The sequence below is a fragment of the Hylobates moloch genome, unplaced genomic scaffold (assembly GCF_009828535.3).
Source record: "Hylobates moloch isolate HMO894 unplaced genomic scaffold, HMol_V3 SCAFFOLD_9, whole genome shotgun sequence".
NCBI lineage: Eukaryota > Metazoa > Chordata > Mammalia > Primates > Hylobatidae > Hylobates > Hylobates moloch.
The window spans coordinates 118,584,762-118,602,051 of record NW_026652284.1 but is presented as its reverse complement, the minus strand read 5'-3'; the positions used below and the strand labels follow the sequence as shown (position 1 = coordinate 118,602,051).

The window sequence follows — 17,290 nt, the reverse complement described above, 5'->3', positions numbered from 1 at the left end:
CATCTTAATTCCGTCAGAGAATTGTTCTTGTCCCTGACAATTTAAAGCCTTCAAGTTTGACCTTCCCAACCCTCAACCTTAGCTCGTGTGAGGTTGTAGCCAGCCTTAGTTCTCAAGTTGAACGGGGAATCTATTTCACATGACATGTTGTTTTCTTCTTCCTATCAAATTTCTTTTCTCTGTAAGCTAATAAATTATTATTGTGTTGGGGGTAATCCATATGGCAGCAAACAATGTCACAGCTAATTGTTATACACAAATCAGGGATAATAAAAGTAAATTGGATATGTCCGTAAACACTGTATATTTGGAATGGATGCATTTCCAGTTAGTATCAGTCTGCTTATGACAACCAAAACACTGTATATAGCCACTTGGCCAGAAATCATGTTCATGGATGCACATGGACATCATTGTGAACAACGGATGTTTATGAAATGCCTGTTCATCAAACACATGATTCCACGTGCTATCAGAAATTCAGACATGAAGAAGATTCAGTTGTGCAATGAGGTCACAGATAAGTGCAAGAGATGACCATGGACAGAACGAATCACAAATTAAGGTGTATGAGGAGATGTTAAAATAACAGTTGCAAAGAGTGAGTCTGGAGGTAGTGTGTGTATTTTATTTATATACTCCACGTAATCCCACAGAAGATTTGGGAAGGCTTACAAAATGCGTAGAATAGTAAAAAGAAAAGTTAGCAATGGAATGGGGCAGAGTGGAAGAAAAATACCTACAGGAAAATGAAGGCTGGGGTAAATGTATTGGACCGAAATTCACAAACACCCTCTGGATATTTGCTGGTGGTGACCCATACATTTAGTGCCAAGCTCCTAGCAGGCAAAGCAAAGAAGAAGATACAATTATTAACAACAAGTGCTTGCCACTCTGAGGAAGAAGAGGAAAAGATTACATATTAAACACATTTTATGAGTAAGATTGCATTTTCATAGGCTTAAAAAGGAAAAGCATTTTCCAAAGTGTGATTCCTTGGTGCACCGGCATCAGAGTCCCTTGGCAGTACTCATACAAAATGCAGGTTCATGAGCCCATGCCAGACCTAGTGATTCAGAGGTGGGCTTGTTTTTTCCTTTTTTTTTTTTTTTTTTGCTGGAAGCGGAGAGGGGGCTGAGTTGATTCAGAGTTTTGATAAGTAGAAAAATGGGCAAGATTTTCACAGTAACCGGTTAAGAGCTCCTGAGACAGAAGACAGCAAGGCCTGTAGAAAGCAGTAAAGTAGAAGGCAGATTTGGGGAAGAAAGCATTGTTGCTAATGGGCTAGAAACTGGCAGGGACACAAAGCTAGAGAGGAAGGTTGAGGACACAGCACGGAGAGCCACAGAGACTCTGCCGAAGGTCATGTTTTTCCTTTTTTAAAGGTAGGAGTCTCCTTCAGGACGGAAGGAGGAGACCTGGCATTTAGAAACGTCAGTCTGGCAATAATATAGAAAATGGGGCCCAGGAGACCAAGGGCATACAGGCAGTTGCTGCTATAGTGCATGGTGTCTTGGTGAGCGTCATGGCAGAGGTTGTAACTGTGTGAATGGAAACTGTGTGAGTCGAAAGGGTGAGCTGCCTGGCCGCCAAGTGCAGCCCTTAGGACTAGGTTCGGGTTGAGCGTTGGCAGGCATCATGCAGAGAGGAGTGATAAATGGAAGTTGACTTTAAGATTTGGGCATGAAATGGGCTTGGTGTTACTGATAGTCCAGCGTAGTTGGGAGAAGAAAAGCTTCTACTGGGGAGTGAAAGGAGTTCAGGATGAGTTATAACAACAGTCACAAGAATCTTAGCACTAACATCGGAGGCAGTGCCCCTTTCGCAGGGGCCCTAACTGTGGGAGGTCTGTTCCTGCCACCCCCTGATTCGGCGATGGATGAATAAACATACACTGACACACAGCTATTCTGCTCTGCCAGTCCAGCTGAGGGGCCAAGCGGCTTACAGGCTCCAAGCTGAGTTCTGTAAACAGTTGCGACTCAGCCCTGGTCCGTTAGTAAGGCTCATATTTATTCAGTAAGACTAATTAACAAAAATTATGAGTAAACACCACTAGAGGGTAAAGATTAAAGGCCAAGTTCTCAGGCCTAAAGCAAACACCATTTGCAGGTAATAAACTTCTGCTGACCCCTGAGTAGGAGGCAGTAAAGTATCCCTAGTAGGATAAAGGTTAGTCTTAAGCCCATATAACTAAACAGGTTAGTAAGATAAACTTCCCCAGCTACTTGGGAGGCTGAGGCAGGAGAATGGCGTGAACCTGGGAGGCAGAGCTTGCAGTGAGCCGAGATTGCGCGACTGCACTCCAGCCTGGGCGACAGCGAGACTCCGTCTCAAAAAAAAATAAAAATGAAAACTTCCCACATTCCTTTGTACTTGCACACTAATCTTTCTGGCTGCTGCAAAGAGACCCTGGCTGCCTTCAGCCAAGCAATCTGAAGCTATGCAAACCCTCAGGCCTTCTAAGAGAGTTTTTGACTATTGCTGTAACTATCTTTAATATTTTTCCCACCAGCCTGATCTAACTCCAACAAACAGCATCTTACACCTATAAGGTATGTGCTGTATGGGAGGCGCTGTGCTGATTTTTTTGTCTGGAATACCTCATTGAATTATTGCAACAACATGATGAGGTGTTTTACTACTCCTGTTTTACAGACGAGGATACAGTGACTTAGAGAAGGCATTTATCTAAAGTCATACCACCCGGAAGTTGTAGAGCCAGGGTTTAAACCTGGGCTGTCTGATCACAAAGTCTGTGTTTGTGACCAGTGTGCAGGACCACTGTGTGAAGTTGGTAGAGGAATGCGTCCCTCATGTGGCCAGGCCCCTATGGTTGAAAATGACAGCAATAATAATAGCTAACCTTTGTTGAGAATTGTCAGTTCAATTGTGAACAAAGCCCTTTGTGTACATTTTTAAATTTTAGTTCACACAATAACAATGTTTTGCTAGTAAGTGTAATTATTTTACTCCCATTTTACGAATGAGAAAACAACAGAGAGGTTGATTGGCCCCAGGTCTCATAGATACGAAGTGATAGAACTAAGAGTTGTATCCATCTATCTTGATTTCAGAAGCTGCCCTTTTAGCTATCAGGCTGTGACAAATCTCAAGACAGTAGTTAAGAATGGAGGAGAAAACAAGAGAGTCACCATCATGAGTTGAAACCAAGCAGTGAGAGAACGTCCAACCTAGAACACATACGTGACCATGAGAGAAGGCCAAAGAAATGGAGCTCTTGACAGCATCTGGGATGTGGGCCTCTCAATAGCTGAGTTTGGGAAAATGCCTTTACCACAGGGAGCCTCAGTTTCCTCATGTGTAAATGCAGGACAGTCTTTCCTAACTCGTAGTTGTATCCACATTAAATAAAATAGTATATGTATAATGATAGTTTATTGCCTGCCAAATAATAACTCTTCTGTAAATGGTAGCTTCTCATATTATTTCTACTAGTTTGCAAAACTGCTTCCTGGTCGTGAGAAAATGACCTTTGAATGGGGATGATGACTCTAATTGAGATAAGGCAGAATAAAGGAAAATCATATGTGTGTATGGTGTGTGTGTATGTGTGTATGTGTGTGTGTGTGTGTGTGTGTGTGTGTCTTTTTGAAGGGAGGGGTAGGAAGTCAACAACCAACCATGAAATAAATGTTTAGAAAAGGCAGTGACTTCATTCTGGAATATCTTGCAAATAAGATTCATTGAAGCATTGTAAAGTCATAGCCCAGCTCAATTTAGCCACAGCTTATCCAGGTCAATGATTTCTCTTTCAGTTCCTAAGGAAATTTCAGCAAGTTTAAAACTGGAGTTTACATTGAATTTTCATTACCCGGGCAAATGCGTGCTCAGAAGGTAGTTGGGAAACTTAACTTTGCCTGTCTCCCTTCCTGATGACAAGAGGCTGCAATGCTTTCCTTGTGTGTTTGAAGCTAGATTCATGATTATGCAAAACAAAGCTAGGAAAGGAAGTTATTTATAGCACTTGGATTCAGCAAAATGTTAACTTTTAAATGCTTTTTTTAAATAACAAATTTTAAACCCTGGAGACCTAAAGATAAATTCCATCTGTATATCTCTCCATGAATTATGCTTAACCAGGAAGACGTTTCCAAAGAGATCTTTGGTTAAGAGATTTGCATCCCAGGAAGATGAGGAGATTCTTGCGAAGAAACAAAAACCAAAAAAGGTGGGGATTGGGAAAGAGCTTTATTTATTCCTCAAAGATACATTGATACTTTCTATGCAGCAGACACTATTTCTGGAGCAAGGGATCAAGAATGAATTAAAACTTGTCTCTCTCTTAATCATACAAGGATTACTGGGGACACTACACAAGAAAATAGCCAGGGGCTTTTAGCTGCAGGCCAAATGGGTGTCAGTGAATCCTGTGAATGGTGGTAGATGGGAAGCAATGACCTCATCTGAACAGTTTCTAAATGAGTTTCTAAATGCCAGCCCAGCACTCCCAAGTCCAGGGTTTTGTTTTGTCTTGTTTTATTTTATTTTATTTTATTTTTGTAGAAGCTGAAAACCCATAATACAAATATGAAATTGCCTGAATTGTAAATGTTTGCAATTTGTTCAAAACATTTTCAAAAATACTATGGGGACTAAACGACACATCAGCAGACAATACTAGGCTCACAGGCTTCCAGGTTATAACACTGCCTCCAAAATTGTAATAGGCACCATTAAATACCAAGATAGATAAGACATGGGCTTTGTGGTTACAGACGAAAAGGGCTCCATCCTGCCTGTGAATGAGGAGGAGACCAAGTCCCATCACAGGTGTGCAGAGCTGACCCTGGGTTGACCTCTGAGTAGAGGTGGTGGCGAGATCTGGTGTTTAGCAAGTAATGCCCCCTTGAGTTGGGGGTGATGTGAGAAAAAGAGAACGAGGGGTACCGTCTTCCAGGTGTATATGAGAAACTGACAGGAAGAATAACGATTCCTGTGTTTAAAAAGTATTTTTTTTTTTTTCCTTAAAGCAAGGGATAAAAGCGGCCATGGGTAGGACATAAAATGCCAGTGTCTTAAAGTGACGGTGGTTAAATACAATAGATTTCAAGATAAAAATGAAGGAGCTGCTTTCTTATGAGGCTGAGACACCTGAAGAAGTGACTACTTTCCCAAACATGAGCTTCCTCCTCTGGACACGTGGGCAGTGGTGCCTGCCCTGAGAGGATGCCTGAGGGTTAGAGATGACATTGCTCTGACTTAATCCCATTGCTAGCCAAGTGGGATTTCACTGCGATTTCACTGCTCCATCCTTCCCAAAGCAGGTGCTGCAGAACACTTTACTCTTGCCCCCAGTGGGATGCTAGACCAAATCCAAATGAGACTCTCAAAAGTCCTGTAATAAGGACACTTGTTTAGCATTTTTTTTTTTTTTTTTGCAAACTGACTTTTCCCAAACTGGGTATGTAAATCCCTTCTATTTTTCTTTTTGTGTAGTACTCCCAGATATCCCGTTTACCCAGAACTCCATGAAACATGCATGGACATTATGCTTTCAGCATAAATGGCATTGATTTTTGGACAAGATAGTGTTTCTCTTACTTTGGGAAGTAGACCAGCTAAGTATTTCATTTGGACAACATTGGACTCCTGAAATCCCTTGGACTTTGTTTCTTTTGCAGATGGAAGATGCGCTGAGTGAAGTAGATTTTCAACTCAAGGTGGATCTGCACTTTACGGACAGTGAACAGCAGTGAGTGTCATGGAAATTATTGAATTGTGGTAGCACGGTGCTCTCCTCCCCCCTTCCCCACTCCTGGGATAGCCTCATAGCCATGAACCTCAGAATGTCTCTCAGATCAGCATCTCCTGATAAGCTGCAATATCCCTGACTCAGGGGTGCGGGCTAAGAAAGTTTGTGTGGTCATTTCAAACCACATACATTTTAGGCAGGCAGCTCAAATGCATACACAGAAATCTCATAACTTGTTGGCTTTATTGACTGCCACTTTCTCATGTCTGACACCTTCACACATCTTACAATGTGATAATAATTGGGGGTTTTAGATTAACGACCCTATGAGGCTACAAATGGCAAATCCCCTTCTGAGTCGAAGGAGATTCTTCCGGGATTCTACATCTTTGTGCGGCATATCTATTACGTTTCAACTCTGAAACTTGAAACTCCGTTTATCTATAACCTGCTCATTAAAGAAGCAAGAGGCAACTTTCTTCTTTCTCATAACTGCTTTCTTTCAGCTTATTCTGTGGCCTCTTCTTCCTACCCTGGGCTGAGCTGTCGGGCCACTAAGATGGGATATTTCAGCTAATAAGTAAGTCATCCTTTTTTAGGTATGAAAAGCCCAGTGAAGTATAATACCAGAACTCTAAACCTCATCCATTGTATAACTTCTTTCTGTTGCCTCCTTTCTCTACCTCACCTCCAGATGCAGGCTTTCCTAGGGTAGAAAACTCCCAATGTAGGAACAGGGCATGGTGGGGGGCTTCATATCCCCCCTTTCTTCCCCACTTTGCAGTTTGCAGGCTTTGCAGGGTCAGGCACAGGAAGGAGGGAAACAGTGGAGGAAAGGGCAGGGGTTCATTTGTAAGTAGGATTGTCATATGGTAAACCCTGAACTGCCCTTAGAATGTTCTCATGAATTCCTTAGAGAGACACTCCTTAGATACCCCCTGGCCAGAAGACCATCACCCAGCCCCATCCCTGCAGTTATCCGATGTAGTGATGCCTCACAAGAGGCTGGGTGACTCATTCCTTGCAGGAAGCTCTTTGGGGGTGGATACTTTTCCAAAGCACACACATCTGGCCCATGGGAAGTGGACACAGACATTTTAACCCTTATTCCACATATATGGAGAACCTCCTTTGCCGAGCCTGCTCGCTCTTGTTTAGACCAATCCAGCCACCCTCAGCTTCTCTCCTGATGGCCTTTGCAGACTGAGTCGAGCACCAGGAACTGCATTTCCACTGTTGTAGGGGACACAGGGCAATCTCCCTTGAAGACCTCCTCCCTTGGCTTAGGCAGAGGGAGGAAAACTCCTTTCTCTCTTAGCAGAATCTCAGCACCCACTGATCACTATCTGCAAATTAAAGTCAATTCTCACTTCTGGTCTCTGTAACCTCTCCAACAAATGTTTCCCCTTTTCCTTTGGAGAATGGGGAATTGGGAAGATGATGAGCCAGTGCTGGCAGAACTGTTCCCCTCATCCCTTCAAAGTTCGGACTTGGCCAGGGGCAGTGGCTCATGCCTGTTATCCCAGCACTTTGGCAGGCTGAGGTGGAAAGATTGCTTGAGCCCAGGAGTTCAAGGTCACAGTGCATCGTGATTGTACCACTGCACTCCAGCCTGGGTGACAGAGCAAGACTGTGTCTCAAAAAAAAAAAAAGGTCAGATTTCTTCTCAGAACTTCTTCCCCTTCTCAAGGACTGTCCTGTCTCTGAAATCTGTCTAATCCATTATGGGACTGTTCATAACATGAGGAGCTGAGTCCAAGGGGATTTGAACCAAAGATGGACGTCTACTGAAGTGTCAGGGACTTGATCGTGTATGGGAATTGAGAAGGGGCATCCGCTGATGTCTAGCCTGGTCCCTGGGCTGGCAGGAGTATCTGCTCATGTTCGTGCCACAGTCTGGGTTCAACTTCACAGATGTCTCACTTTTGTCTCTATCTGGACCCCAGTCCTCTGGCCACCTGCTTTTCTCATTACATCTGCTTTCTCCTTAGCAGGGTAGTGTAGAGACTTGAGGAATCCTACCTGCTTCACCCCATTGCCAGGACTTGTTCTAGTACCATACTGAACTCAGAAGCCCTAAAAGAGGCTTGCCTTCTTCCCGAGCTATAAACTCAGAAGTAAAGCCCTGACTTTATTGTGCTCCTATTTTCCCCTAACCATCTGGGGTTTCTGTCATTAACGCCTCCATTAACCCACCCTGCCCTATGGCTCTGTTCCACTTCCTTCCAAGATATTCATTCATAGCTTTATGGTAGACATTTCCAATTCATCACAGAACCCTGCTGCTAACTCCAAGCTCAGCCTAGAAGTCAGCCTCCAACCTGCCCTCCATGTGATAAGTCATAGTGTACACAGTAAATGAGACCTTCTGTTCAGCAAAACAGTAGTTAATGGAGAGCCTGTATACAGGAGATTAGTTTAATCAAAGTGTATAAAAGTCAGCAACCTAAACTCTGCACTCCTCAACTATAAAACACAGGGGAAGTCCCCACACTTTCATAAATTTCAGTAGGTTCAGTTATAAAATAGATACCATTATAGAATACATACCTCATAGGTCTGTTTGATGATTAAGAGAGACAATATACGTAATAGGCCAAGTACGCAATCTGATAAATAAATGTCTTCTTCCTCTTTATGGCTTCCTAGTTGGAAGTGAGGCCAAGCTTCAATGTGTTGCTTCCTCTCCCAAGCACTTAATAATAATCAGAGCAAGGGTTTTCATGAACTATAAGATTAGCTAAGAGGAACAGGAAGCCAGAGGCTGGCGAAGATTGAAAATGCCACACTTTTTAATTTTCATAAATTGAGTTTAAGGATGACCAGGCATCTGTGGCAAATCCTGGGGTGGACATTAGGCTCTGAAACATGACCAAGTCATCTGGCCTCTTTAGCATCATGTAGGTCTGGGTGGGAACAAAATGGAGAAGCAGAGCCTCTCATATGAGGGACGGAAGAGCTCGTGAAATTTGTCTTGTCTGGCGGCTCTCAATGCAGGCAGGAGGATTCTGACCCCTGGAGACAGGTGGCCATGCCCAGAGACATGTTTGGTTGTCACAGCTCGGGACGATGCTTGAGGGGAGATGTGAGCACAAGAAGGGTGGGGCTACATTTCTGACTTGATAGATCAGAAAAAAGGCCAATCTCTTCTAGGGCCTTAGAACAAGTCCCAGGGATGGTGTGAAGCAGACAGGATTGTCATACTTAGACATTGCCATCTAGTGAGTAAAGGCCAGAGATGCCGCTTCACATGGTACAGTGCACAAGTCAGCAGCGCCCCTCCCACCACAAGAAAGCATGACTCAGTCCCCAGAGTCAGTGTTATGAGGTGAGGAAACCCTGCTTTATCCTAACCTCATATTTGTACTTGTCACTCTGCAAAGACCCATCAGAACCTGTTTGCACAGGGATGGGGAGCTCACTCCTTCACATCATGGCCCATTCCGCCCTGAATAGTTCTGCCGATCGGGAAATTCTTCTTTATTTCAAGGAACAATTCATCCCTGTGCATCTGCCCTCAGTAGACTTCAGTTTTATTTCTTGTGACCACCCAGACAAATCCCAAGTCTGGATGGCGGTTCAGAAAAGAAGCCTTCTTGGCCAGGCATGGTGGCTCGCACCTGTAATCCAGCCCTTTGGGAGGCCAAGGCAGGAGGATCACTTGAGATTAGGAATTCGAGACCAGCCTGGCCAACATGGTGAAACTCCGTCTCTACTGAAAAATACAAAAAGTAGCTGGGCGTGGTGGTGCACACTTGTAATCCCAGCTACTTGGGAGGGTGAGGTGGGACGATTGCTTGAACCCAAGAGGCAGAGGTTGCAGTGAGCCGAGATTATGCCACTGCACTCCAGCCTGGCAGCCTGGGTGACAGTGAGGCTCCATCTCAAAAAACTAAAAAAGAAACCTTGTTTATATCATCTCCAGGTTAAATACTAGCGCTCTTTCTGTGTGTGTTTTTTGTTTGTTTAATCTTTTTCTTGCTTTATTTCCCTTATAAGAACTCAGACACTCTCCTATCAATGCAGTCAAGTTTATCACCATCATTTCAGAGCTTAGAGACCTCCCTGCACCACCACCAGAACCTAAGTTTTAGCTCCACTTTGGATATATCTATTTCAGAGCACAGGAGAGTTACCACCTCTCCATTCTTAATTCTTTACTCTTACTAATGTGGCTTAAATTCTTGTTAACATTTTTGCCATCTTTGCTACACTGACATGTATTTAACCTCCTGTTGTTCAAGCCCTAGGGATATATCTGTGATTCTTAGGAACCTGTGTCTGACTGGATTCAAAGCAATATTGAGCAGTAACTCAGAAACAATTGTGAATCAGGAAGACCTGGTCCAAGATTACATTTTTCCCTTGTGGCTTTAATTAACTCTTGTTGGCTTTACTTCCTTTTCTACAAACAGAATAATGCCAATAAATACCTCCTGTGATTGCCATACAGAGTAAAGGGAAAAGTACCATGTTCAGTTCGTAATAAGCTCTCAATAAATTGTAGCCTGAATTAAAAAGAATGTAAATGTTAACACCTTGCTGAGATTCATGGCGTAGACCCTTCACCCTCTCCCCAACAGGTTTCTTTCTGGTACCAGGGGACCATTATTCATATTCAATCTATGGAGTCACCCTGAGCTCTAATAATTTAGCTGGCTGTTTCACTTGGCCTTTGTTTGCACACAAGGAACAAGGGTTTCAAGGAAGCAAAGCCCATTGTGTTGGGTCTTAAGAGGCTGCTCCCTTCATCTCGCCCTTTCTGTGCTTCATTTCCTTATCTATGGATGGGGGACAAGCATTTCCTCTCTGCTCTTCTCGTGAAAGATGCTCCTCCTGGGTTTCCCTTGTGGTCTGCTTCACAGAAATTTGCACAGCCCAAATGACTGGTTCTCAGGATTTGAGATTAGTGCTGGGTCCTCCTGGGGACAAACATGGCCCCAGGTTTTATTTAGGCAACAACCAATCTTCTTTTAATCACCAAAGATGCTGTTGGGTCGTGTGCCAGTTGGTTTAATCTCTTAGACTCAGATACATGTCAATTACAAAATACTGGAGCAGACATTGGGGAATCCTTGATGAAACTAGTCAGACTATTTAAGCATTGTGCTTTGGGAGTCATTCATTCTTTTGTTCGTTCAGTCAGTCCATTGTTCATTTTAATTCATATTTATATTATCAATACCTGCCAGATACTAGGCTAGGTATTGGGACTATAAAGATGCATTAGTCATAGTCCCTTAAGAGGTAGGAATCTGTTAGAAAACACAGGCTCACACAGTCAGTGCAGCATTATGAGGAGAGCACTGGACATCTGGACATCTGTGGGGGAAATAAAGAAGTGGAAAAAGTAGGAGGCTTCAATGTTGAAGAGTCTTTAAAAGCTAGTCTGGGCTTCTTATCCATCACTGACACATGAGTTTGATGTCCGTGACAGTGGAGCATGTCGCCAGATCTGTTGTGTAGCAGCTGTATGATATCTAGTGATACCTGTGAGCCGTGGTTTTCTCATCTGCCAATGGTGGGAAAAATGATTTCTACCAGGCAGAGCATTTGCAGGATTGAATGAGATGATGTATGCACAGTGCATGGCCCATGGAGAGGCTTAATACAGACATGCTAGGATGACAGCAGGGGCAACCCACCATTTCTCACATGAGCTCACATGTTTGCCTTCTAGGTTGAGGGATGTGGCTGGGGCACCGATGGTCAGCAGCCGCACGCTTGGCCTGCACTTCCACCCCCGGAATGGTCTGCACCACCAGGTCCCGGTCATGTTTGACTATTTCCACCTGTCTGTCATCTCGGTGACCATCCATGCTGCCCTGGTGGCTCTGCAGCAGCCCTTGATCAGGTATGAAGTTCGGAGGCAGCCCTGATATGTGGGAGCCACCTTCCATTGCAGGTGTGGTGGAGGGGCAGGGAGTTTTCCAGGAGAGATCAGCACACGCAAGGGGGTTTCCCTAAGGCTGCAGGTTTAAGCTTTGGGCCTCACTGAGGAGCATGCAAAAGAGGAAGGAGGAGGTCCCAAGGGGAGATTGGTGTGGAACCCTGAAGTTGAAAACCTGCAAACTATGGCTGACACCAGGAAGACTTGGAGTCTGGCTTCACATTTTTCTAACTGTGCCTTCTTTGAGAAGTCATCTAATGTTCCTGAGCAACATAATCCTCTACGACAGAAACACTAATGTGTGTCCCACCTACATAAGATTTTAGTGAATCTCAAATGAAGATGGTACCAGGTACATGTTAGGGGCTTCATTTTCTTTTTCTTCCCCAAGTGGTTATTTGTTCAAATGTAGAAGGTCCATTCATTTGTTTATTTACTTATTTGAGATGGAGTCTTGCTCTTATTGCCCAGGCTGGAGTGCAATGGCACCACCTCGGCTTGCTGCAACCTCTGGTTCCTGGGCTTAAGCAATTCTCCTACCTCAGCCTCCCGAGTAGCTGGGATTACAGGCACCCGCCACCACGCCCAGCTAATTTTTGTATTTTTAGTAGAGACGGGGTTTCACCATGTTGGCCAGGCTGGTCTCAAACTCCTGACCTCAGGTGATCCACCCTCCTTGGCCTCTCAAAGTGCTGGGATTACAGGCGTGAGCCACCACGCCCAGCCCATTCATATGGTTTGATTCTTCCCTTCAGCGACTTTACCCAGAACATGTTCAAGATCGTGTGAATCACTGAGGTTCTGTGAATGCCCCAAGTAGAGGGACAGAACTGACAGCATCTAGCATATTGTACCGTGCTCACCTGTCTTCATATCTACTCCCAACATGGCCACATACGTGCATGAAATAATTTCAAAACATTACACATGCCCATGGGCAAAAGTTGCATATGTGCAATGTTTATGCATAGAATGTTGCAGCATGGTGTTTCCAAAAGGGATCTTTTCTAATTTCCCTTTTCTGAATGGCTTCTCAGTGCTGAGAGTTTAAGTGCATGTACAGGAAACTAGAATTTTCACTATGTTTGCCGTTCCTGTCCTGAAGCCCCTGTTCTTTGCTGGGTTCAGAGAGTAGGAAATTAGTTACCCAATCTGACCCATGCCACATAACCAGGAGCTGCTGCCCCTGGAGGTGTGATCCAGTGACCACGTGCTTCTGCTGGGTTCCTTTCCTGGCTCCATTATTCTTTTATTCAATGGGTATTTACTGGGGGCCTGCTGTGCTCTAGGGGAAGTGTAAGGGAATATGCAGTACATTCTACTATGGAATATAAAAATACTTTGGAATAGATCTTTCCCTCAGTGAGTTCACAGTCCAATGAAGTGGGCCCATTCGCATATATGAAATTATAATATGGTAAATGCTGTCGTGGTAGAGTTTGGTAGAAAATGTTACAAGATTCACAGTTATAGAAACAAAGGACAGCAGACGTGACCTTGGGAAGTGACAGGAGACATAGAATCCAGAAAGCAACAGAGAGTACTATCATCCTGTGAAGAATATTCCCAAAGGATATTCCCTAGCTGCTAATGCACTCCAAGGCTTGGCAAATCACATCCTCAACACAGAGTTAAGGGCATGATCTGTCTGCCCTCTGCGAGGTGAGGCTAGCGAGGTCAGGTCCTGGGATTAGCAGGCTGTCACTGCTGAAGATGAGGCAAGAGAAGGCGACAGACAGCCTGGGGCAGGAAAGGCAGAGCTTCCTGCAGTGGATTCTGGGGCCCTAGGATCAAATTGTTCTTTGATCGGCTGGAGTCAAGACCATCTTATCGTCTAGCCCTACCATTTAGTTTTTGGGGATCCTTGGATAAGTCACCTAACTTTTCTAGCATCTGTTTCAACATATAAGTCAATGAATGAGTCAAAGGAATTTTCATTTATTTTACTTTTATTGTTTTATTTTTTTTGAGACAGTGTCTCACTCTGTCTGTCACCCAGGCTAGAGTGCAGTGATGCAAATTCAGCTCACTGCAACCTCTGCCGACTGGGCTCAAGTGATCCTCCTGCCTCAGCTCCCCGAGTAGCTGGGACTACAGGCAGGAGCCACCATGCCCGGCTAATTTTTGTATTTTTTGTAGAGACAGGGTTTCACCAAGTTGCTCGTACTGGTCTCAAATTCCTGAGGTCAAGCAATCCACCTGCCTCAGCCTCCAAAAGTACTAGGATTATAGGTGTGAGCCACTGCACGCAGCCGAAATTTTTAAAAAATGAGATTTGATACTAACCCGACAGGGATGATGAGGAGGTGCAATGGGATGAAGTATATAGTGCTGCATGTGGTGAAAACATGCTTGCTTCACGGTGGGTGTCACTAAGCTTTAGCCACTTCTAGAGAGGCCATGTCTGGAAGCTCTGAGATAAATCAAGTCTGGCATCATTAAAGTCTCAGAGTGTGGCAGAAACACATATAGACCAAACTCTAATTCTGAGCAATACCTGTTAAGCGAGGGATGTGGGAACCTAGTGTAGGGTAGGAATTAAAGGGATAGTTTTTAGGATTAGACAAACCCATGTTGCACATCTGAGCCCCCTGCTTGTTAACTCTGTTAGCTTGAGCACTTGAGTTTCAGTTTCAGTACATACTAGAAAGCTTTTGGAAGGATTAGATGAGACAGCACATGTAAAACCCTTGGCCATTCATTCAGTCGATTATTATTTAGCACCTCCCATATTCCAAGCCCTCACCTAGGCCTCATGTCTAGCACATAATAAGCACTTAATGAATGGTATGTAATTGTTAGCATGGGAAAGAAGCAATTCTACTTCAGGGACACGAGAGAAATCTTTCTAGAAGAAAAAAGCCTTTGTGCTACATCCAGAGGATAAGAGACTGTGATAGTGAAAAGTGAATTTGGGATGGTAAATTGGAGTTACAGTTTAATACAGTAATTAATGACACATTAAGGAATTGAGAATTTGTTTATTGTAGAAAAAGGAGGCACTGAAGGTTTTGAGCAGGAGAGTTACCTGGCAAGATCTATGTTTTGTAAAGACTCCAGCAGCTTTGAGTTGGTTAGACTAGAAGTTACATCAGATTGGAGGCTGATTTGGTGATGCAAAGTGTTTATGCCAACCAAAAGGGCAGAGAGCAGGTGTATTAGTCTGTTCTCACTCTGCTATCAAGAAATAACTGACTGGGTAATGTATAAAGGAAAGAGGTTTAACTGACTCACAGTTCCACAGGGCTGGGGAGGCCTCAGGAAACATACAGTCATGGTGGAATTGGAAGTAAACATGTCCTTCTTCACATGGCAGCATCAAGGAGAAGTGCTGAGCAAAAGGCGAAAAGGCCCTTATAAAACCATCAGATCTTGTGAGCACTCACTCACTATCACAAGAACAGCATGGAGGTAACTGCCTTCATGATTCAGTTACCTCCCACCAGATCCCTCCCACCACATGTGGGGATTATGGGAACTACAATTCAAGATGAGCTTTGGGTAGAGACATAGCCAAACCATATCATTCCACCCTGATCCTTCCCAAATCTCATGTCCTTGCATTTCAAAACACAATCATGCCTTTCCAACAGTTCCCCACAGTCTTAATTCATTTCAGCATTAACCCAAAAGTCCAAGTCCAAAGTCTCATCTGAGACAAGGCCTATGAGCCTGCAAAATCACAAGCAAGTTAGTTATTTCCTAGATACTTTGGGGGTATAGGCACTGAGTAAATACATCTATTTCAAATGGGAGAAGTTGGCCAAAACAAAGGGGCTACAGGCCCCATGCAAGTCCACAATCTAATAAGGCAGTAATTAAATCTTAAAGCTCTGAAATAATTCCCTTTGACTCCATGTCTCACATCCAGGTCATGCCAATGCAAGAGGTAGGCTCCCATGGCCTTGGGTAGTTCTGCCCCTTGACTTTGCAGGGTACAGTCCCCTCTACTGGCTGCTTTCATGGGCTGATGTTGAGTTTGGCTTTTCCAGGCACATGGTGCAAGCTATTGGTGGATCTACCATTCTGGAGTCTGGGGGATGGTGGCCCTCTCCTCAAGCTCCATTAGGCAGTGTCCCAGTGGGGACTCTGTGTGGGGGTTCTGACCCTATATTTCCCTTCTGCACTGCCCTAGCAGAGATTCTCCATGAGGGTTCTGCTCCTGCAGCAAACTTCTGCCTGGACATCCAGGAGTTTCCATATAGCCTCTGAAATCTAGGCGGAGATTCCCAAACCTCAATTCTTGACTTCTCTGCATGTGCAGGCTCAACATCAAGTGCAGGCTGCCAAGGCTTGAGGCTTGCACCCTCTGAAGCCATGGGCTGAGCTATACCTTGGCCCCTTTTAGCCACAACTGGAGCAGCTGGAACACAGGGCACCAAGTCCCTAGGCTGTGCACAGCAAGGGGGCCCTGGTCCCCTTAAAACCATTCTTTCTTCCTGGGCCTCTGGGCCTGTGATGGGAGGGGCTTCCATGAAGGTCTCTGACATGCCCTAGAGACATTTTCTCCATTTCCTTGGTGATTAACATTGGATCCCTCATTACTTATGCAAATTTCTGCAGCAGGCTTGAGTTTCTTTCCAGAAAATGGATTTTTCTTTTCTATTGCATCATCAGGCTGCAAATTTTCCAAACTTTTATGCTCTGCTCCCTCTTGAAAGCTTTGCCGCTTAGAAATTTCTTCCGCCAGATACCCTAAATCATCTCTCTCAAGTTCAAAATTCCACAGATCTCTAGGGAAGGGGCAAAATGTTGCCAGTCTCTTTGCCAAAGCATAGCAAGAATCATCTCTGTTCCAGTTCCCAAGAAGTTCCTAATCTCCATCTGAGACACCTCAGCCTGGACTTCATTGCCCATATCACTATCAGCAATTTGGTTAAAACCATTCAACATGTCTCAAGGAAGTTCCAAACTTTACCACATCTTCCTGTCTTCTGAGCCCTCCAAGTCTCTAGGAAATTCCAAACTTTCTCACATTTTCCTATCTTCTTCTGAGCCCTTCAAACTCTTCCAACCTCTGCCTGTTACTCAGTTCTAAAGTCACTCCCACGTTTTTGGGTGTCCTTATAGCAGCACTCCACTCTGTGTGGTACCAGTTTACTGTATTAGTCCATTCTTATGCTGCTATGAAGAAATACCCAAGATTGGGTAATTAATAAAGAAAAGAGGTTTAATTGACTCACAGTTCTGTGGGGCTGAGGTGGCCTCAGGAAATACAATCATGGTGGAAGGGGAGGCAAACATGTCCTTCTTCACATGGCGGCAGCAAGGAGAAGTGCTGAGCAAATGGGGGAAAGCCACTTATAAAACCATCAGATCTCATGAGAACTCACTCACTAGCAGGAGAATGGCATGGAGATAACCACCCCTATGATTCAATTACCTCTCACTGGGTCCCTCCCACAACATGTGGGTATTAGGAAAACTACAATTCAAGATGAGATTTGGATGGGGACACAGTGAAACCATATCAGCACACTTCACTCCCATTTTATAATGGGGGCCCTGATACTATTCTAATGAGAATTTGGGAATCTTAGAAATCTTAGTAAAATATTTAACCTTCCAACAGAAAGAGTCTTTTGTAAGTTTGTCTGCAGCAACTTGCTGGAGTGAAACACAGACAGAAATTCACAGTAAGGGCTAGCCTTCTCCAGAGATGGGGATAAAAATAGAACTGTCTT

At 44.2% G+C, this 17,290-nt stretch overlaps 1 protein-coding gene across 9 annotated transcripts in view; it reads left to right on the top strand.

Annotated features, from left to right (window-relative positions):
* Nucleotides 1-17,290, top strand: part of FAM135B (family with sequence similarity 135 member B) — a 446,472-nt gene that overhangs the window by 317,752 nt on the left and 111,430 nt on the right. For 8 of the 9 annotated variants that reach the window (XM_058443732.1, XM_058443730.1, XM_058443728.1 and 5 more), the window contains 2 exons: nt 5,646-5,716; nt 11,397-11,570. In XM_058443732.1, the coding sequence (XP_058299715.1) occupies nt 5,646-5,716; nt 11,397-11,570 (245 nt within the window). Of the gene's footprint in view, nt 1-4,112; nt 4,193-5,645; nt 5,717-11,396; nt 11,571-17,290 lie in introns of those variants that run through there. The other variant, XM_058443735.1, reaches the window with a different exon arrangement.